We start from the raw sequence: 22,363 nt of genomic DNA on the forward strand, positions 1-22,363 counted from the left end.
AGCGGAGATAGTGAGACATTGTCAGAATGCCGTTCCCTAAACTCGCTTTCTAAATATACACGCTAAAGTATTTATCGTTCGGGAGTAAAGTAAACTTCTCGCGCCGGCATTCGTCGTGCATAAGCCGCGGCGACGACGACGACAAAGGAAGAAGGCGGGGGGGGATCCGGCGGAAAAATGCGGAACAAGGAGGAGATCTTGTTGTACTTGTGGGTTGGGCGCGATGGATCCCATGTACGACGGAATGTAATGCCGTAATAACACAGCGGGCAATATCGTTGCAAGTGTACGCCGGAGTCCCGGCGCAACGATGTAAACGCATCAAGTGCCTCAACGCGCGTCCTAATAGATGCATCTTCCTCCTCTCTCTCTCTCTCCCCTTTCCCACCGGCGGCATACCCTTTTAACAACGAGTCATACTTTAGTTCGGCGTCGAACACGGCATTGTTTGACCGTTCGATAGGCAGGCTCTACCGCGGTGCGTGCAACGTCCGGACATCGGCACGACGCGACACGGAAGGTCGTAACGTCTGAAAGGTACTTTCTTCGGCGGAGTCGCGATTCCTCGCGCAATAAAAGAGACGCGAAGGGATACCCTGTTGCCGCGGGAACTCGCGACGCGTTCCTTGTGTCCGGCGTGAAATTTTTGCGAGGAATCGCGCGACGCTCTCTCCTCCGTACCGCCGTGAAAGGGTTCGCATCGACCACGTCGGCGCGAGTTACGCGGCAGAAAACAAAATGCAATTAACGACAATGGCCGCGTCTGTTCATTAGCATTTTTTTTTATGCCCTCGCTCGTTCGCTCGCTCGCTCGCTCGCTCGCGGCCTTTGTTCTATTTTCATTTCGTTCCATCACGGCGATCTACCGGCTCTCCTCTTCTACGGCCAGCCACTTCGCTCCATCGCCGGCGCGCTTCATCCCTTCGCCTCTTCACCTTCAGCGTCCATTGTTGTCGGCGATGGCGGTGCGCTCATTGTGCTCCGACACAATAATAATTGCGCTAATGATCGCGCTCGAAAAGTGCTTCGTAATCGGCGGGGTAGGGACCCCCTTTCAAACTCTTTAGCCGTTCCTTAGAGTAACTACCGACGCGATGAAACCTCCCGCTCGATAGAAAAAAGGGCGACCAAAAGAAGGAAGAAAAAAAGAAAACCCACGAGTCGAAATCTGCGCGCTCGCGCGCCGACGAAGCTAGATTAATATCATCATATCTAAATGTACGACCGGCGCGCGAACGGCCGGGTGTTTTGTTGCTGGACCGAACGTAAAATCGATACGCCAGAAATATCACAACGCGCCAAAGACGAGATGCGGAAACGCAATTAAGAGGGCCGTTGGAAACGTCACGATGCGAGGAAGGGATACGCGATCGAGCGCAGCAATTTAAATGATCAATTATCCGAAGGTCAACGTGGCCGACGCACAAAAAGACAGATACACCCGGAAGCGCTCGCCGGGATCGAAGCGACGTACGAAAGAAGGTATCGGAGAGAAAGCGACGTAGCTCCATTCTCTCGCTTCGTTCCACACGGGCGGTACTCGTGCGCGGCCGACACCCGATCACATATTAAATGGATAATGCATTCGCCCGCTCCGCTCGCACGTATGTGCACGAATCGTTCGTTCATTTGTTCGTTCGTTTGCTTGCTCGCTTGCTCGTACGTACGTACCTACGTACCTAGAACGTGCGTTAACGTACGAAAGCGAGTAGGATACGCCACGCGGGGCACTCTCTTCATTTCCAGGCTGTCACGAGCAGAAGAAGATTCGGCCTGCGTTTGACAGCCCCAGGGTCTGGGTTGGGTGCTGCTGCTGCTGCCGCTGCCGGGGCTGGGCCGTAGAGGTTGGGAGAGAATCGTGCAGGGGCACGTTGGAGGTGGAGGGTACAGTTGGGTGGGACGGGGGAGAAGGCGGGAGAGGAAGTTGGCGTGTGCCCATGTGCCGGTACTACCGATTATACCGTACTGCTACATCGCGAAACCACCCCTTCTATGCTCCCCTTTTCTCCGGTTCTCGCTCGTCCTACGCTAGCATTCTCTTGCAACTGCATTCGTCTCTCCAGCAAAACAAAAAAAGATACATATATATTGTAGAAGAGAGAGACTACGTGTCTCCTTCCTCCGGTAATATATCGTCGGCACTCGATATTCTTCTCTCTTTCTATCTTCCGTTTCGTCTTTCTCTGTTGCATGCGCGGCGCGAGACGCGACCCTTACCTAAATTTCACGTTTTAATTACTCCACCGGGTCTGTTCGCCTTTGTCGCATTCGATTATAGGTTTTCGAAGCCGGATACACCGCGAACGCGATCTCACGAGGAGCAAATTCCACCGCGCGGTCTAGATTGAATCATCAAGCAGATGGAATACTCATTGGAGCGTGCTGTTGCGTAAAGAGCCAGGTGCGAAGTCGTAATTACTTTGCATAGTAATCGTCTCTGTATATCTGTATGCGCGAAGGTTAGAGAAGAAAGAGAAAGAGGGGGAGAGGGAAAAAGAGAGAAGAAGAGAGAGAGAGAGAGAGAGAGAGAAAGAGACAAACCCGTACGTCGGACGGAGGAACGCGAAGCCACCGTGACTCGGCTGGAATCGAAAAGAGTACATCGAAAATAAACTCTGAAAAGAGTCTCCACCAATATCTCTGCAAATAATTGTGTATCTACCGTTTTCTCTCCTTTAAGCGTCTCGCGGACTTTCTTTATGCATTATCATTCTTTATGTAATCGCCGGCTTACGTAGGAACCTCGTGCCTTTTGACTGAATAGAATCGAAAATGACGCGCGGTTCTTCGCGCCAATAAGTATGCACATATCATGAAAGTAACATAAATCCAGGCACAGCGCGTATGCGAGCGTTAGCGCGATACAAGGTGCCGGGTTTTCTAACCATTACGCGCATCTGCTTCATCGGCGCGTCCTTCACATGACGGACTACCTTCGACCGGATTTCATATCGCGAAAAACACGGCGGTACTCTCGTGCCTTCGGTGGATCGTTCGTTGGTGCGAAAGGAACAGTAAATCGGGAGGATGAAACGAGCGAACGTCGGGAAAGAGACGAGGGAGAAAAAGAGTTGGAGGAGACGCGGAGGAGAAAGAGGAGGGAGAGGAGGAGAGGCGGTCCGGAATCGAAATTCGGAGGACCAACGAGATTCCCGATGGAAACTGGAAACACGCGTGGAGCAGACGGGTTACCGGAAGGGCAGATGCAATGACGGCTGCTGTTTAATATCGGTGCCGCACATGGGCACACTCCGAGACACATTTCACTAATATTACAGCCAGCCAGCCAGGCAGCAGCCAGCAACCAACGGCAGCCAACGGAGACGGCGCGCTTCGCAGTCGCGCACGCTTTACATATCTCTCGGCGCATTAATATATTCAACACATATGAATATTGCAGAGAGAGAGAGAGAGAGGAACCGAGACACGTAGGAAGCGAGAGAGAGAGAGAGAGAGAGAAAGAGGGACGAAGCGCGAGGCAGAGATGATGTACTCGCCGGCTAAACCATTGTGCCTATCTTGGGCTTCATGAAATCTGCAGTTCTCTCGCTTTCGCTCTTTCGCTATCTCTATCCCTGCCTCTCGCTCCCTTCGCCTCTCATTGTTCCGCGACAGAGCTTTGTGCTTTGTGCCTCTCGCAACTCCGGAACTATTTCCGTGGCTTTGAATAAGGAACTAATGAATACGAACTGTGGATGGTGGCAAGCTTATATATTCCGCGACGTGTATCACACACGTTTATCGTTTGCATGCGCTCTCGCGCGCTTCTTTCGCGCTCGAGCTATATCCTATTTCCTTTCTCGCGTATCGACGCGCACCGGTAACAGCGATCGTATCGAGATTCGCGAGGAGAGACCCGGACGCTTCCCGAGAACGCCAGGTAACTCGGACGACGGCGCGACATTACCCGCTGTCATCGGCGATTTCCGCGTTCGCGATCATTAACCGGCGCAGCCGCGGACAACTTTAGCCCGTTGGATCCTCTCGAATCTGTTCCTCTGCCAACTATCTCCGCTGGTGCGTTCCAGCTGCGCCATGCAGTTTCGACGAGACGCGCGTTTTCGAGCGAAGCGTTTTCTGCCTCCATGGGAACCAATTACCCTCCCACCCTCTTACGAGAATGGCCGCCCCTCTGGCGATGGTCGCTGGTATGCGAGTCCAGTGTGCGCGCGCGTACGTGCGTGCGTACCCACGTGACACGTACGCTACGCGGGTGTGTACACAATAATATAAGCATGTACGCTATTATATATACATAATATGAACACACATACAGGTATACGAACTTACGTTCGTACATTTACATATAAACGTAATTCGCACATGTGTGTGTATACGCAATATATACATGTGCACACCGACGCAGCACGTGTGTCCGACTCCTTGGCAATAGAGACTGGAGAGGACACGATGGTGAGACGGAGAAAGAGGAGAGAGACGGGCGGGGGAGAGAGAGAGAGAGAAAGAGAGAGAAGCAACGGTGATGGATCGTCCAATCAGTGCCGCGAGATGGAGCACGAGAGAAACGGAGCGAAAGAGGAGGCGAGACCGGGAGAGAATCTTCTCCACCTATGGCATGGTACGCGCGGTGGACGATGAAAAAAGAGAGAGAGGAAGAGCGACAGAGAGGGAGAGGTCATGGTCGGGTCGGTCTCCTGCTAATCGAAGAACACGAGGTGGCCCTGTGCGATGCGGCGGCCGCACGAGAGAAACTCTACCTCGGCTATTCTCCACCGCCATCACCTATCGCCGGACCCGGCTATTGTGTAACTTGCTCTCGAGCAGCAACGAATTCTCTTCCGCGAGGCCGATAGTCGTGATCGAGCTTCCCCGACATCGTCCGATGAAGTCCCAATTAGCTCGTATTTCGGGCTCGCTCCGTCAATTACGAGATCGCGCCCTCCGCGCGCTATTTTCCCACCTCTCCGATTTATTTTATTCATTTTGTAGCGGCTGCCATCTCGTACGTCTCGCTGATTCGGGTACTCTCTTATTAATTCTCACCGAGCGCTGATCAAGTACGATAAAACTCGAGAGAAACGAGCTCGTCATTTCCCCGACGAAATCTGTAATTTTCTCGAGGAAACTGTCGCGTCGTAGATCGCTACGTTATCGTCCATCGACGGGTTTGTAGGTAATTATTAACGAAACGATTAATTCTTAATTCGTTACCTCGATTAAAACAGGCCGGGCGATGCTTCGAGCGAGATTAGATCCTTCATCCGAACTGTATCGATTACACGACGAAGCTACGCTCGCTTGCTCCTGGAGGAATCGCGGTGTACCGAGGAATGAGACAAACGGAACTGCGGTCGAAAGGGTTGAACCCAAGGGTCGCGAGCCGCGAGGTTGAACATCACTCAAACTACCGCGCACAATACCGGCAAGGTTGCCGGGGATTCGCGTTACGGAGGAGCTTCGTCGACGAATGTTTGCACGCGGAACGCCACGAGAGGGTCTCCGCAATGGCGTAACTCGATGTCGCAACGATGTAATCGAACGGTTATTATGTGCGTGCATGCGTACGTGTGTAAATAATAACGCGAACTTTCTTTTTTTCCCTCGTTCTCTCGCTTTACGTAACGACTTAATCGAGGAAATCGCGTCTTTTTTAATCGCAATCGTCTTGTCTCTTTTTTCCCGTGCGGTTATTCTTTCACATGTCTTTTCATATGTCCGCGTATATCGGTAACGTTGCTTCATAAAGCGCGGGATTATCGCATGAATAAATATGCGATGTGTGTTACATTGCAAACGCAACGGTCCTTTCATCGACGAAAGTTAAACACGCTCGTTGTACACTTCGCGTCTCACAGGAAGACCTTTTCAGAGTGAACGCAATGAACGCGATTTATCGACTTGGCGAATCTAAGATTTTTATCACTGATGCGAAACGAGTTTCCTATTTATAAATGGGACTGCATTCCATAATCACTCACGGTAATATCTATAATATTACTATATTTTTGCATGTTTCCAAATGATTTTAGATTTCGCTGATCGATCGTTCATGAGATTATTAAACCGAGACTGGATTAATTAATTTTGACAGCACGCAGGAAGTACATGCTACCGTCAGTCGAGGAAATGTGCCAATGTAGAGCACGGTAACGCTACTTGAGCGAGATATCCAACTTACGTTGATTTTTTCATCGCGCCGGTAGACATCCGAGACGCGCCGCCGCCGCCGTGGCGAGTTGAAAAACGATTTCCTAGCGACGACGTAGCGCGAGCTACGCCACTGTGCGTAGAGTGGCGAAAGAGAGGAAGAGAGTGGAGAGAGGGCGACTAACAATGGCCGCCAACCAAAACATCCGATAAATCTAACCGGCCCGGACCTCAAGCCCCGAGGGGTTTTAAACTCTCTCACCCCAAACGCCGACGCGGGCGCAACCCTTACATTACGTTACACTCACTCACGGAAAAGGGAGCCATGCCGTGTGCTATTGCGGGGCGATACGGGTGGCGGCGAAGGGGTGATGGCAGCGGGTGTGCACAGAACGGTGGTTCCGCGCGATGGAGACGGGGTAAAGAGGGAAGGGGAGAGGGAGAGAGAGAGAAAGAGAGACGTGATGTGCGACCTACGAAAAACCAAACTGAGAGAATTCCACCCGCTTTTCACCCGCCCGCCCTTCTTCTCCTCTTTCACTTCCGTTCCTCCCGACATCCACCGCTCGTCTAACCCGGCTAACCTCCTTCTACCGGTAAACGTAACGAGATCTCTGCTGCGCGCGAGCGGTCGTGTACCAGCCCTGACGAAATTTCGACGAATTTGTTTCCGCCACCGCATCCTAATTCGTTTTGTCCCACCCTATTCGAAACCGCGGCCGAAATTCCGGCTCGGGGAGCGAGTGTTCTGCAATTACGACGAGAGCCATACGTTACCCGAAGAGATCTCGAAAAATCGTTGCAAGAGCGAGGTCATTGATCTGTAATAAAAAAGCCGCCCTAAACCGGTTAACGTCGAGACGCGACTAAATCTCGCACTAATCGGAAGAGGACCTCGTCCACTGGATTGATAACGAAGAGGCAAACTATCAAATCGGGTGAACTATCAAATCGAGGAAGATTGGAGGACTGGCTTTCGCGATGCGCCGACGATCGTGGAAAAATCGCGATGTCGCTCGGAGCATAACGTCCTTACGAAACTCGAAATAGCGAACAAGCGACATCGGGAGGTGCCGTGCACCGTCGTCGTGCTCTTCGTAATAGACGGCGAGACGGAAATATGCAGTCAGGGAAAACGCGGAGGCACGCTAATGTCGTCGTCGACGCAGAGACTCGACTCTCGCCGCGCGACGTATCGAGAGTTAAACGACGCCTGGAATCCCGGGATTCCACGACAGTCGTACATAATCAGTCGCGTCTAGGATATTCCGCGCCCGCGAGGGCTGAGTGGCGAACCGCGTTTCCGCGTCGAAGAATGTCGATAGCTCTTAACTACGCGCGCGCCGCGCCTAAACGCATGCGAGCTTGACGTGCTGCTCTCCGAGTGCGCCGAGACAATTTATAGTTAGGGATGTGGAGAAAAGCGCATGAAGGAAGATGAAAACGGCGAGGACCGTCTTTTCTTCGAGATTACGCGTTTCTGTTTCTGCCTCGGGCGACAAAATTATTTCCCGTCAAAAGAAACAATAGCCGGCACATGGTGGTCTCTTCGTTTAACACGAAGAGCGAATTCGACGTTTCCCTTCGATCTTGGAGACATAATTAATGCTAGAACGATAGGATACGTCAGGATCGATCGCCGTCCGATATCGCGTCGCGAAATTTTGCATCGCCGACTCGCGCCTCGCCGTCGAGCATTATCTTCTTTCGTTATTCGATCGACTCGATACTCATGAACACGGAAAAAAGGATTCACGGGAGGCCGCGCGAAACGAAAGGTGGAAAGGAAGAAAAAAGAGAAAAACCCTTTTCTCCGGAGCGGCGCGCGAGCCCAAGTCCGCCCCACCTTTCTTCGGCGGATCGGCTCGAGAGGAGCGGCGTCCACGGCCCGCTCGCTTCGTGGGCGGAAGGAAGAGGTCCAGATGAGGAGAACGAGGAGGACGAGAGGCCAGAAAGAGGGACAGACAGGTCGGCCCGAGAGAGGAACCCGCGGCTGCCATGGTTACCGTCGCATTCCCGCCTCGCCTCGTTGCCATGGAGACGGCGGCACCCTGTCCCTCTCGTTCTCCTCATCGCTCTCTTCGCTCTCGCTTCCTCCCGATCCCGCTCGCACGCGGACTCGCTTACTCGTACTCGCGAAATTCCGTCCTCGTCGCTCCCGTGCGCCAATCTTCTCTCCACGACGACGGACGGCTCTCTCGCTCCGTCCGTCCTTCCTTCGCGGCGGAGGGAACACCACGGAGAGAGGGAAGTCGAAAGAGAGGAACACACGGAGGAGACAGCCCGCGGACGCATGCGCGATGCTTGGTCCTCCGCGACGCCGGCGAGGACGCGATGCCTCCCCCGGAATAGTTCGATCACTTATCAACCGCGAGTCACTCGCGACCTCGTAATGCAGTCTCGTGCGATGCTTATCTGCGGCGCCTCTCGGAGAGGCTCGACCGTTACCGCTTGATACGCGCGTGCGTACGCGACGATGAGCTGAAAGAACTGGTCTGATAAAAGGAAAGATGAGAGAAAAAGAAATTATGTCCTCTCGTAAATCGATGTTTTGCTAATTAATCATCTTTTTGAAAGATATCGTGATTGGACGTCGTTCGATCTGACTATCCACATATGTGTCTACCGATGCAACGATGGCTCGCGGTATCGCGAATTGTACGTCACAAGCACAACGCCGGGTTTAATTTGGAAATAATAAACAGAGTTTTCGACGTTACGCTCGCCGACTATCGCCAAAGCGATATATTCGCGCGCGAAGCGAACGAGACGTAAAGCGCTCCGTTTCGTAAACCGCGGTTCTGATTGGCCGTCGCGTCACTCGATATCAATATTTATTCAGCGCGGCGAATGCCCGAGGCCGATTAAAACTTGTTTATGCGGCCAACGATTCGCTCCTCCCACCGGACGCGCACGGAACGCACGTATAAAAGCGAATTCTCTCTTTCTCTCTTTCTCCCGCGCGCACGTCTTTTGCTTTACGCGCGCGGCACGCACATATTAAAAATGATCGAAGATTAAGCGGGGCCGAAGTCAAAAGTGAATTTATGCCCAGCGAATGTCATTACACCCGTGACACGCAACTCCGTACCTTTGTATCGCCCTCGAGAAGTAATTAAAAATATTGGTGATTAAGCGAAGAATTAATCGCCTCCTCAATATTACAGGGTCTTGACGTATGCGACGTATCTTTGTTACTTCGAGCCGCCAAGCGGCGCATCTCGATTAAGAGAGCGGGAACTATTGCATCTAACGCAGGCGCACGTAGGCGGCGTTAGACGCAATAGTTCCACATTAATGCGAAGAACTCGACTTACCGGGACTGCCGAGGAAGACGGACGAATAAAGAACGCCACGACGCGCGTCGCTCGCCGCGCGTTGCGCGTCAGGTGGCGAACTCCATTCTCTACGCGGACACCATTTGCCTGAAACACATTGAATTTTTTCTTTGTTAACATTAATACATCATGGAGTACTCTCAACTCCTCGGTCGCAACACACGCACACACAAACACATACACAGCTTCTCCACGTCGCTCTTCGCGACATCAGTGAACAGGTTTCCGAAAAGCGCGGTTACGTCACACTACGAATGAGCGTCGTGCATCGTGCGTCTTTAAAGAAAAGAAACGAACGTTAGGAAAGAGGACCGTGTCCATAAATCTCCGCTTTCCGACAAGTCAGAGTCGTTGACACGCTTTAAATATATTAAAGCGAAGAAAATATCGAGGAGAGTTAGCGGCTTGAATAATGAAAAATTCCTCAATGGATCTGTCCCGAGATAAAAGCCGTCGGCGGGTTACACGACGTCGCAATCAAAATACTGTAGGAAAATCGTGCCGATAACACGAAATAGCCTGTTCCCGTGTAAAAATAGATGTTCCCGTATCGATCCCAGCACGAAAGCGTTATTATGCGAGAGCGCCACGGAGAAAAAGTATGCAGAAAAGGTCGATGTGGAGGAAGCAAAAGATTCGTGATCGTCGGCGTCACGACTTCAACCAAGAGGGAGAGAGAGAGAGAGATTCTATCGCGCCACTCGGCTCTACACGTATGTCTAACTGTATGTGTACAGTATGTACATGCGCCGTTAGTGGTGCTTTCGTTCTTTTTCCGTCGGACAACATGCGACGCGTTACCTCTGCGCGATTTACTCCGCCACGAATAATCCTACAATTATGCTGATTATAATAATTACTTAAAAGTGCAAGAAAACCACTTAAGCTAAATCGCGTGGCATTCGGCCGACGATTACATTACCCAGCGTGATATTAATCAATGCCATCACGTAAGGCGATTGAACGGTAAACGTGGCGAATATAAGCGCAGCGGCCGTGCGCGTAGGACGTCGTCTCGGACGTCTTCCACCGTGCGGAAGATTCCGAGAGCAATTTAAAAACTGACATTTTATTAACGTATTTATTTGCAATATTGGACGCTGCATCGCCGCTTTGCCCGAATTTATTAGCTTAAAAGTACAATGCACCGAGTGAAAGAGTACGCGGTATGCCAACGTGAGAAATATTACTGATAAAATTCCACTCAGAATTAACGGAAGAATAGCAATCTATTGTCCGCGCGTGTTCGTGCAGCGTCGCGAATTCCGGAATTTCCACCCTCCAACTGATTTATCAAGCCGAGAGAGGAGAGGCGCCATACCACTCGCGGCTGCAGTATTGCAATTTTCCAGATGCGAAAATAGGAAAGGTATCTACTTTATTTCCAGGGAGATCCCAGCTGAATGAGGATACACGGTAAGAAAGGGTGGCGCCGGGGGATAAGAGTAAGCCGCGGAGCGAAGTAATTTCACACGAGAGAGTAGGGTCTTGCTGGGTGAGAGGAGATCCCGCGGAGCTATAGTCTTATCTCGGAAATATAGCGGGCACATCCCCCTGCGAAAATTATATTCTCGGAAAGCAGAAAATTGCTTCGCTTCAGCCCGTTCTGCACGAGCGCGCGGCGCACCGGTATTATTAGGTTCTCGCAACGATTTCCTTTTTTTTCTCCCATCGCGATCGCGTATCGCGTCGCGAAATACGATGGCCGAGGCGTTGATTTCGCAAATCGTGCGCGAGACTGAACTACTCCCGTGGACACCGCGGCGGCCGGTTAATCCCGAATATCATTTCGAAAGCCGCGTTCGATCGGGCGTAACCAACACGCGCGAGCGCCGAGCTAATGGATTTAAAAACGAATCCAACGATGCTGATTATAGTGGGCCGAGCGAGGCGCATTCAACTCTCTCTCTTTCTCTCTTTCTCTCTCTCTCTCTCTCTCGATGTTACGGTCACGATACGTCCCGTCAGTTTCTGGTTAAACGAAATGACAGGGCTGCGCCGGTGATTCGAAAATAATGGTTATTCCAGCGCTAGGGACAGCCGGGATCGCGTTAATGACAAGAGATTAGCGTTCCGACACCTGACCTGCGAGACGAATGAATTCTTCTTTATCGATATCGAGTATATGAATCGAAGCAACGAAGGAGGGGGGAGGTGCAGTGACGAGGTGTGCGCAAGATTCCTTCCGCTTCGGCGTGGAATATCATTCGTCGCCGTGGATCCTGTCTTTCCGCGCCGCGGATAAGTGAATAAACGATATATCCGGATTATTCGAAGTCATTTGCTCGCCTTGCCGACCCATTACGCACCGGTGGACCATACGTCACCGCCGTTCCGAAGTCCTCCGAGGCGCAGAGGACCTCGGGATACCTGTAGAATCCTAGGACGGAGGTGGGGCGGATGGATGGAGATTTATAGCCGCTAGGAGACAGGGTGTAATCATACACATCGCCCCGTCTCAACTCTGTAACTGTGATTTACCGTGGGAATTCTAAAAAGTTCTGGAATTTCCAGCGTATTCTCCGAATCGCGCGATACACGGCTAATATCGAATCTCGATGATATTCGGTGACACTCACGACGCGAACGTCTAACATTGCTTATGAAACGAACGCCTAACACCCTTCTTATTCGGACGAATGCGTGATATCAGCTCCGCGAGCCAGTAAAAAATTCTCCTCGATGTAACAGGTAACATCGATTGAGCCACGTGGAGAACACGTTCTCGGCGAATGAGTAATTAAAGAGGATCATATATAATGAATAAAATTTCTTTGCCGCGGGCTTCGAATTTGAATTTGTAATGCGCGACGGTCTTATACATATACCGCGAGCTCTTTTTTGTCCGTATCATATAATCGAACTTGTAAACAAATGTAGATTAAATTCGTGTCATAAATTATCCTGCACCGTGGGTCGCTCTTGAAACATCGATATCGTCGATTTCACGTCTGTAGAGCGAGCGTGGTAGTGTTTAGTAACGAGCCTGAGACGTTTCTCTTCGGGAGATTTGTTAAACGGCATCGAGTGAGACGTCCGCTTTGAATGATCACCGTGGCTAAATTGCGGGTTAACTTAGGTCTACGGGTTCGCGTGTTCGCGACAGTCATGCCACAGGGCCGAGTCATGTATCGGGCGAAACCAGAGGGGCAGGCGGAGGAGAAGGAGGAGCGCGATCGGTGGGAGGCGGATGGACCGTGATACGACGACCTCGTCATCTTCGCCAAATTCGTACGGCCACGCGCGACGCGAACTCCCGCTACGGTTTTATTTTTGCGCCCGACAGCAGCTGATGGTTATAAATTGGAATGTAATGCGCCTGGCACGCGACGGACGTCGCTCGTCTTTGTCTGCGTCGGCGGAGATCCTTCCATGACTAATTTGTTTCGACAAACAAAGCGAGTTCCTTGAACCGCGCGCGCGTCTCCGCCGCTTTCGACGGCCGCTGCTGCAGGGGTTGCTGTCGCGAGATCGCATTGTTGGCGAAAACACCGATTATCGTAGACTTGCCTTTGCCGGACGATTTTGCGCGATCGTCCTTTCGAGAGGTATCCCCCAGGTTGAAATGGAGAGAGACTCGAAGAGAGCGTCCTCTCGACGTCGCGGTATCCGAGCTCTGCCTACTACCACAGCTCGTGGCGGATGTTATAGATAGGATATAGGCACGTACCCAATAACCCCATCACGTCGGGGATGCTTCCTCGGTATAAATAAATCAATATAACTCGCTTCCACCCTTAGACGCCGCCCTCTTTCGCCGTAAGGAAGTGACGTATGAGGCTCGCATCCTCAAGGCGAGGGTTGAGGAGGCCACCCTGTTATTTCACAGTTAGGCTCGTCCTCTCGCTCTCCCCTTCGCTCCCTCAAGCATCCTCCTTCCTCGTCGTCTTCCACCATCCAGACCGACCTGTGCGTCCCTAGTGCCGCTTCCAAGCGCACACGAGTCCCACGGGAAGCTTTTGTCCTCGAGCTGTAAGCGACTTCCTGACAGGCCAAGTTTGCACCTGCTCTCCTTCTGGCTCGTCCGTGTCTCTCTCTCTCTCTCTCTCTTGCTTTCTATCCGGTATCTCTTTCGTTCGTTCGTTGTTTCGCGTCTCTCTCTCTCTCTCTCGCTCTCTTTCTCTTACTGTTTCCCCTTCGCGAGCTCCGCCTAACCTTACGTTGCTCTGTACCACCACCACCGCTACCACTTCTACCACACCACACCACCACCCACCGACGTTACCGGCACGTAATTTATTCGGGATGGGTATCCTCTCTCTCTCTCTCTTTCGCTCGCTCGCTCCCTCTTTCTCTCTCTATCTTCGTCCAAAGGTAATCCGTAGATCAGCACGCCGGATAAACCGGGCGTGTCGTTATATACGTTCGTCGAAATTATTTTCGAATAATCCCCGCCGTCGACACCTCGAACTCACTTATCTTAATTAAAATTACCCTCGCCCCTGGCGCGGGGCGAATCGGACCGCGTTTGCGCAATTTACGGTAATAATTGGCGGTAGACCAACTCGTTTAAGCGACAGCGTTTATGGCTCGCTCCTCTTTGCGAAAGACGCAAGGAAATTACTCGTTATAAGGACATTTACACGCGCTTATCATCTCGTGAGATGATGCAACGGTCGTTCGCTATGGTGAAAATATCAGCACACTCGTAAAATCTGAGATATTGTTCTGCAATTTCTAAAGACACTCCTCTGCGGCTTGAAGAATGGGTGAGCAAAGACGAGTCGGTGTTAAACTTTGAAAGATCGCTCATCGATTAAGATTCAATCGCAAAATAAGCGAGGGCGGCGTTCGAAAGACTGTCGGATGGTATCATAACGTCACTCGTGTATTTTCCATTTACGGGCAGAAACACCGTCTTTCTCCGCGGCGAGTAAAGGGCAACGGGGCGGAGGTTCGCATTCGCAGATGTCGGAGAGATGCCGGGTGATTAATGACGCCCGATAGATGTAATTTGTTGCTTGCGGACTCTCCGTCTGCGTGCGTCTTTCAAATTCAAATTATCGATAAACAGGAGGAGCCGTGCTCATAACAACCGATACGGGATGCTGTCAAATGTAGCGGGGACGACTTTACTACGCACTAAGAGCGGCACGGCAATTAATTTCGAGCAATGCGATTTTGGTTATCTCGAATCACAGATTCGCCGCGATCGTATCTCACCTCCCAAGCGTGGAGAAAATTCCTGTGCATGCGGCGGAAAGAGAAGAAGAGCTTGTAACGGTAGCGCGGTAAACGCGGCTAAGGTTTATATTGGCATCGTAAAATCATACGTAGATATTGAACAAAGTTGCCGCCCAGTTTCGCCTTATCGTGACGCGTGTAATTACTCCAATCTCGCGGATAATAACGCGTCGCCACTTATTCTCCCGACCGGCCAAGATCGTCACGATGGAGAGCGCAACAAAAAAGCAGCATCTGAATAATACGATCGAATTGAAACACAATGTGGTTCTATCGGCCGCGCATTATCTGGTTCGGAGGGAAAGGATTCTTATTAGCCGGAATAAAGATAAGAGAATGATATCGTACTCGTTTTAACGATCGTGCTGTTAAGCATGAGCGCGCACGAGTGAGTTTCTTCGCTGCGGTCGCGACATCGTGTCATTTCGCGGCGAACGGATGCGCGATTACCATTAAACGCGTAATGGCAAGAAACGGCATAATGGAAACGGTCGAAGGGCCGCGCTGGTCAACAGGCGATAAGATCGAACAAAGGTGTTAACGTAACTCAACGGCGACAGCTGAGAGCACCGGGCTGCGGTGACGCGCGCGCGCTATACTACTCGTCGTTCGACGCGCGTAGCCTTCTCCGCTTCCTCCATAAAACGCAAATTCACAATTAACACTCTTTCGCCCACAACAGCCGAATTTACGCTGGCACTTAGCGCGTACCGGCGATCGCGCCGCCTCCCGCTCGCATTTTAAATCCTTATCGTGTAATACCTTCGTCGAATTTTTGCACACACAGGTATGTGAGAGCGAGTGAAAGGAGCTATTTTTTCGAGGTGCGAAATCAGTAACTTCTGAGAGCTGTCAGCAGGAACACGACCAATTAAGAAAGTATAAAAACGTACATGTTCGCTATATTCTACATGATATATAAATTGGAGGATTGACAGTTTTCCAGAAAAACATTTCTCTTGACAGTTCGGTGCTCGAAGTTGAGTGCTTAAATTTCATTAGTTTCCATATAGATTCAATTCTGTACAAGAGAGAGAGAGAGAGCACGCGCATCGAATTTTTAAATGCACCGTGGAGTTCCAATTAGCCGAGTCGATACTCGCTGATTATCATTTCGACGCGTCGACTAATGGCATCGCGTTCACTCGCTCGCTCGCTCGTTCCACCCGGCCGTACTTCGCGGCTCTACAGGCCGTAATACGATAAAAATTACTATCGATCTCGCGGCGCGGGTGCCTGCATTAATATCATAAATCGAACGCTTAATCTTCCGACGGGCGAAGTCGAAGCAATAACGCTCCGCCTCGCCGCGGACTTCACAATCGTGAAAGTAGATGCATCGTCGATACCTGAATGTTGCAAGGAATGCATTATTAAAGGAGCTGCGTTTAATCGAAATTCTCCGTATCCGATATGTGTTCCTCTCCCTTTCTTTGTCCCCTCTCTCTCGTTCCGTGTAACGATGTAAATAAATACGACTCAAGGATCGCGAGAACAAGGAGCGTCGTCGCGACGATGAGGTACGATATGATCTGCCGCGGGAAGATCTCCGCGGCATCAAAAGAAGTCTATCCCACCGCGATTTATCTTCGCGAAATTGTGAGCGCGCAGTTGGCACCTGATGCCCACGAGGATACAGTTAGATTTATGGAGCCGCGCGGAGTTTGCGAGACCGTGGCAGCGGTGACGGCGGCGCGGAGAGGGCACGAGCGAGTCGGCTAGGTAGATAGGTAGGTAGCTGGTGTACGTACGGTTAGAAATCACGGCGAGTGACGTCACCGCATGACTCGTGACACGCGCCAGTTTAATTAGCGCTACAATGCCGAATCCGCGCGTGCATAGTGCGCGGCCGGAAGGTGGAAACCGAGCAGCAGCAGGCACGGCGAGGTCGACGCGGCGGGCGACGAGGAGCCCGGGGTAAACCACCGCGGTGCCCTGTTCCCAGTCGCGGACCTCCTCTCTTTCTGGCACTCTGCCTACCGACCTCCGACCCGCCCCCGGGGGCCCCGGGACCACGTTCTCCGAATTACCGGTCCCGTCGCTGCAACAGCGCTGCACTTAGCGTAAATTCACGGCGAATCGACGGCGCTTGACGTCCCCTTTCCCGAACCTCCTCCCTTTTCCTCCTCCTCTTCCTCCTCCCTGCCCCTTTCCAACTCTACTCGCTCCGCGGAACGATCGCCTTCATGTCGTCTATATATACGTCGATTGGTACGGGAGACGTTTCTACCTACCGTCACGGCTAAGTCCAGGATTAACGACACGTTGAAAAGGATACGAGAATGCGGCGAAACCGCCGATAATTCGTCGAGATCGGTAAGAACAAGCGGCGCCCCGTATTTTTTTTACCGTATTAGCGATATTTTTGCGTCGGTGGCCTTTGATTAGCAAAAGATACGGCGCAACTTTAGCGTCGAATCGATGTGGTGCAACAACAAACTTTACTGCTTATTCGAATCGATATTTCACGGCGATTAAGATGTCCACATATATATTACCAACGCGGTAGAGAATCCCGCTCTTGGGAAACTCGTAGGTGTCGCGTGGTTTAACCTTTAGGTAAATGCTAACGCGAAACAAACGGACGTGTATATCTTGACACTGGACTGCATTAGATGTAATAGGAATTTCGCGCGTTCAATGTCATCGCGAGACGTTAATTATACAAGCACGACGAGAATACGCGGCAGTGACAACTTTGCACGACGATGACGTCGACGTCGCGTTTCGTGCTTTGAGTATTCGATCGTTCCTGCACGGATAATTCTGCTTATATGGATAATCTATGCAAAGTCAACAATCGTGCATGCAACGCGAAAGAGAGAGATAGAGCGACTATAAGCGGAAGGACCAACGAACGGTCGATAAAGTCGTGATAGTGAGGCGACGACGAAGCGATATTACGAGCGTGAGGAGTCGCCGCATACTTTTTTTGCTCCTTCTCTCTTTCTCTCTCTCTCTCTTTATCTATTCCTCCCTCTCTCTTTCTCTCTCTCATACCGCGTGCACTTCGCGGGGTCGTAAGTCGCGTGAGCGTGTGTGCGTGCGGCGGGCATGTGTCGCGCGGCCCGCACGACATACGGGACCGAGATAGGAGAGATTTAAAATGTTGCGGCAGGTCGGGAGGACTAAATGATGATAAACTATCTCGGCAGTCCCGGTAGGCTGACCCTGCACGACGACTTGAATTACGGCCGTAAAACAAAACTACCCGATGCCGGCCGCGCGCTCGACAAGATGAGAGACGTATTCACGCCGATTTACTTGTGCCGAAGCGCCGAAACACGCGTAATCACGCGTGGAACTCGCGCTGAATCTCGTCTCAATATATTTCCGCACCGTGATAATTGTGACAATTATGACTTTTTCTATTAGCATTATATGTGTACAGTATACTACGAGAAATGTGTATTGCATCGCTGCCATCCAGTCACCAGAACAAAAAAAGTTAAATAGTTAACTATTTCTTGGCAGAAAAGGTGACAAAAAGTGACCTATCAGACATTTAAATAATGATCAAAAGTGACATTTCTTTGTTAAATTCTGAAAATAACTAAAATCATTTAAGCAAAAAAGTAATAGCCCCTGTTTACATCTTGCTTTAAAACCGTAAACCATAAGCAAATTAACCAATTACGATCGTTCTTTTAATTCGACAATAATTTTAACGATTATTTTGTTAACAAACGACTGTGATTGGTCAATCTGCTTACTGATTACATTTAAAAGAAGGTTGGACAAAGGAGTTACTCTTACTTTCCTAAATTTATCTTTGAATAACTTAACATATAGCGAGTTCTTTTTACAATACAGTTTGAAAATTCATAACAAGGAAAGGCTAAGGATATGAATGATACAATACCAACGCTTTCAGTTTTATTAAGAGAAACGGTAAAAATATAATATAGTATATTTTACAAATTTAACCGCAGCTCAGGAAAACAGGTGACGACAGCGAATTTTTTAGTGACCTTTTCGTTTCCTTATCAGGAAGAAGAAACAAAAAGTGATTTAAGTGATTTAAGTGGATGGCAGCGCTGGTATCACGACTTTTCGTACAATCACTCACTATGCTATTTGGCGAATCATATTCATCTTGTCATCGCATTTTCCGCCCGACAATCTTAACGCTTCGCGATCTCTCCTCCCCGATGATTCCGAAAGGTCGACGTACTTAAAAATCGCGCAGTTGCCGTCGCACGTTCGCTCAACCAGATCGTAATACGATCCGATATATTACGACGTACGATGTGAAAGCGTGTAGAACGAAAGAAAAAAAACAGGGGGAGGGGGGAACGAACACTTAAAAGCATCCACCCCGCCAGCGGCGGCGAGCGCGTTCGCTTATAGAGACCTTAATGCGCTTCGACGTGTAATATACCGCGTGGACTGAAGGAACGCATAAATTCGGTGCCAGTTCCCCGGCCGCGGAGTTAAATCCCGCCGACTCCGGCCGACTTATTCCCGAGGTATCGCGAGAGAGCGCGTGCTTTCCTAAACGTGGCGATGCCGCGTCGTAAAATCGCGAAACCGAACGATCGCGACTTTCCTGCCAGGCTACGCCCGCACGAATTTCGCTTCGCTCCACACGCTCGCCTGTCTGCCCCCGTACCCCTTCCCCTCGTCCCTCTCCACCGCCGTTCCCTCTGCTAACCTCGCCTCCCGGCCGCAGCCGGGATTATTAATTCCCTCGTTAAAATCCGACCCGCGGCGTCGCCACGGCTTGTTATTTACGAACGAAAATTGTAAATATGAGCGGGCGGTGCACGCGTATCGACGCGCGACCACTCCCGCGGCCGCGGGCAATTAATAATCGCATCGGAGCTAATTAAATCCGGAAAACATGCAAATGCACTGTTTATATTTCAAAGCGACGGTCGATCGAGTGCAACGACGTATCGGGTAGGAGGGGCTCGGGTCGGTTCTTCGTGGTATTCGTTCGTTCGGCTCGGCGTTGGGAAGAGAGCGAGAGGAACCGCCCAGGGGATTCGAATTACAAATTGTCCATAAAAATGCATAAAACACGATCGGCGCTCTATTAATTACCGTTTTACAACCGCACGCTGCGCGTATTACCGCGAGCGTGCCGGCAAGGCGCGAGAACGTTCGCAAATTATACGGGACACGAATAGCTCGTAAAGATGGCGACGGGCGTTTTGGCCGAGAAAACGGTTATCTCGGTAGAGACGGCGGCCAGTGTCGCGCAGTGAGACGGAGAGGCTCCGCTTGATCGAAATTACCTGAAGGGCTCGCGTACCTTACGATCATTCGGAAGTATTGGGATCATCGTGGGGCCTGCGACGTTGAGATCTGGAAACGATCATCCGACGAAAGAGCGTGCACACGGACGCTCGCGAGGGACGGCGGTTCAAACTGTTCAAACGGGCCTTGCTCGTGCTGCCAGCTAACGAGCGACGCGGAAAGCCCCGTAGACGCCGTCGGCAGCGCCGCGCGACGGCGCCTCCGCGAACCGCTGCTTCGCGGTCTCTTTCGTCCTTCTTCCCCCGCGCCGCGCGATGATTGCAACTACGCGGACTGGCGATCCGCTTGGCGGGAACTACGACGATGTAGGAGCGGTGAGGAAAGGACGACCGGAGGCGCGCGAAGGAGAAGACGATGCAGCACCGACCGCGGCGGAACTAGAGAGAATGGTAAGTCTCCCCCGCGAGAGAGGAAGAGGAAGCGACGAGACGTCGCTGACCCCGCGGCGAACGTTTCTTTCCTAACCTCTCTGTTTTTTCCTTCTCCTCGTCGAGTAATTACGTCGTTAAGCGCGAGGCAATTAAGACGCAAGAAATCGAGCAACAATCACATTTACGGGGCTGCCGCTTCGCTACGGTGTATTGATCCACGACGGTGGCCTCGGGGGGGGAGGAGGAGGGGGGTGGGAAAGAGAGGAAAGAGCGAGAGCCCGTCGGCCGAGCGAAGTGGGAAGAGAAAGGGAAGAGAAGGAGGCGAGAGAAAGAGAGAGAGAGAGAGAGAGAAAGAGGAGAGGCACTCGGCAAAAAGAGCGCCGACGTTTTGTTGGAATCGAAGTGCTTGCGCGCCGCGTCGATGCCGGGATTTTTCCGGCCGTGGCGCGGGCAAGAACGGCGCTCTCGACAAAACAACCGACTGCCTTGGCGACGACGCGGAAGTCGCGATGCCTGCCTGGACGTTGACGGTCGAGATCGAAATTTATGTCGCGCGTTGCGTGATCGCATTCAAAGATTCAGCCGAGGTTCCGTCGCGACGTCGATTGTGAGAAAGTCTTTGTCGGAGCGCGGGGATACATTGAAAAACCAAATTATAAACTTCCTTCGCTCGGGCAATAAGAGATTATTTACAGCTTTATGAGTCGACCGGTTAATCGTCCTCGTCGTCGTCGTCGTGGTGCTCGCGACTACTAACTCTCGCTCTGAAATAGAAGCGGCCGCCGTTTAATAGTGCGTGAACGCAATAACGAGCGTTGCTCAGAGAACCGCCGGCATTTCACGAGGCACGTTGTCCAGACGTTCCCGAGATCGACGGCGACCGACGGCATCGTCAAAGCGACTTTTCCCTCGGCGCCGCCATAAAAAGCGCGTATCAGGTGGATGCGTAAGATGCACTCACGCTTCGCCACGTAATACGTGAAGTGCAGGCACGTCGGCGGGTAAAGCGTACGGAGGGGCGAAGGGAGAGCACGCAGCAGTACCGTGCTCGTATCTTCGAACACTTCGGCCGGATGGAATTTTCGCGATTGAGATGTACTCGTAATTAACGCATACATAAAGTGTAAGTAAATGAGCGCCTAGTTATGTGCGTGAAATTACTTCAACGAACTCATCGATTAATTAACAGTCGATTCTTAATCCTTCGTTAGTCGTAATATCTATAATAAATAAATATCATCCCAATACTCGTCAGTTTGTCCTTCATTGTTTGCTATGTATTTTAGTGCTGATGAAAGAATAACTGTTTCAAAAAGCAGAGGAAAGTAATGGCAAAAATTAACGCATCTGCGAGATACATTGCAATCGTTCGTGGGTGAAAAATTTTGCGGAGGGTTAACGAAGCATGACATGTATGAGAAATATCTCGGATAGCATATAAGAAATACCGAATTGCTGCGAAAATCGAGAGCATATGTTAATATTCGCGTGATTCCGCCGAAGCGCGAAGATTCAGTTCGCACTTCGCGAATGCGATGAAAATGATGAAAATTTAGTTCGCGACTGAGCAAGCTGCGCGATCAAAGGTAAGGTAATTTTCCATTCTCGACCCGCACGCACGGCACTGCCGACCGTACGGTAAGAGGGGAAGCGGGGAAAGAGGTCGGCGCATTGATGGACATGGCGGCACAACGGCAAGAATCGAACGATATCGGGCTTCTGGTTTAATCTATGCATCGTGAGTTGTTAAAACGCGAGACACAAAGGCAGGCCGCCAACCACCGCAATCACGAGACTTACCACCTCCGATCCGTCGACGAATTCGTCTCGGCTTTTACCTCGGCGGCACCGTTTGGCGATACGCGCGATACACCGTGCGGATATATGCCTCGAGTGCTACTCGTATTGCCCTTTCATTGTGGAATGCATTCAAAGCTATTCATCGAGCGAACGCGTAAAATCCTCCGCGTAATCGTCTGAGCGCGCCCGCGCGCACGCATAATCTAAATACTGCTCGATGAAACGTATCCCTGCGGTATTTTCGTGCCTGCCACGAGCAGCCAACGGAACGTCGCGATAAGTAATAGAGTCTGATTATAT

The 22,363-nt window shown here is 51.1% G+C and overlaps 1 protein-coding gene across 1 annotated transcript in view; it reads right to left on the reverse strand.

The window, feature by feature from the left end:
* Positions 1-22,363, reverse strand: part of LOC106743168 (homeobox protein homothorax-like) — a gene marked incomplete at its 5' end in the record, with an annotated part of 309,796 nt that overhangs the window by 191,661 nt on the left and 95,772 nt on the right. The window contains one exon of the mRNA XM_014616746.1: positions 9,426-9,533. Within this exon, the coding sequence (XP_014472232.1) occupies positions 9,426-9,533 (108 nt within the window). The remainder of the gene's footprint in view (positions 1-9,425; positions 9,534-22,363) is intronic.

The sequence above is a fragment of the Dinoponera quadriceps genome, unplaced genomic scaffold, assembly GCF_001313825.1.
Source record: "Dinoponera quadriceps isolate SergipeBrazil2010 unplaced genomic scaffold, ASM131382v1 scaffold1081, whole genome shotgun sequence".
In the NCBI taxonomy this organism is placed as follows: Eukaryota; Metazoa; Arthropoda; class Insecta; order Hymenoptera; family Formicidae; genus Dinoponera; species Dinoponera quadriceps.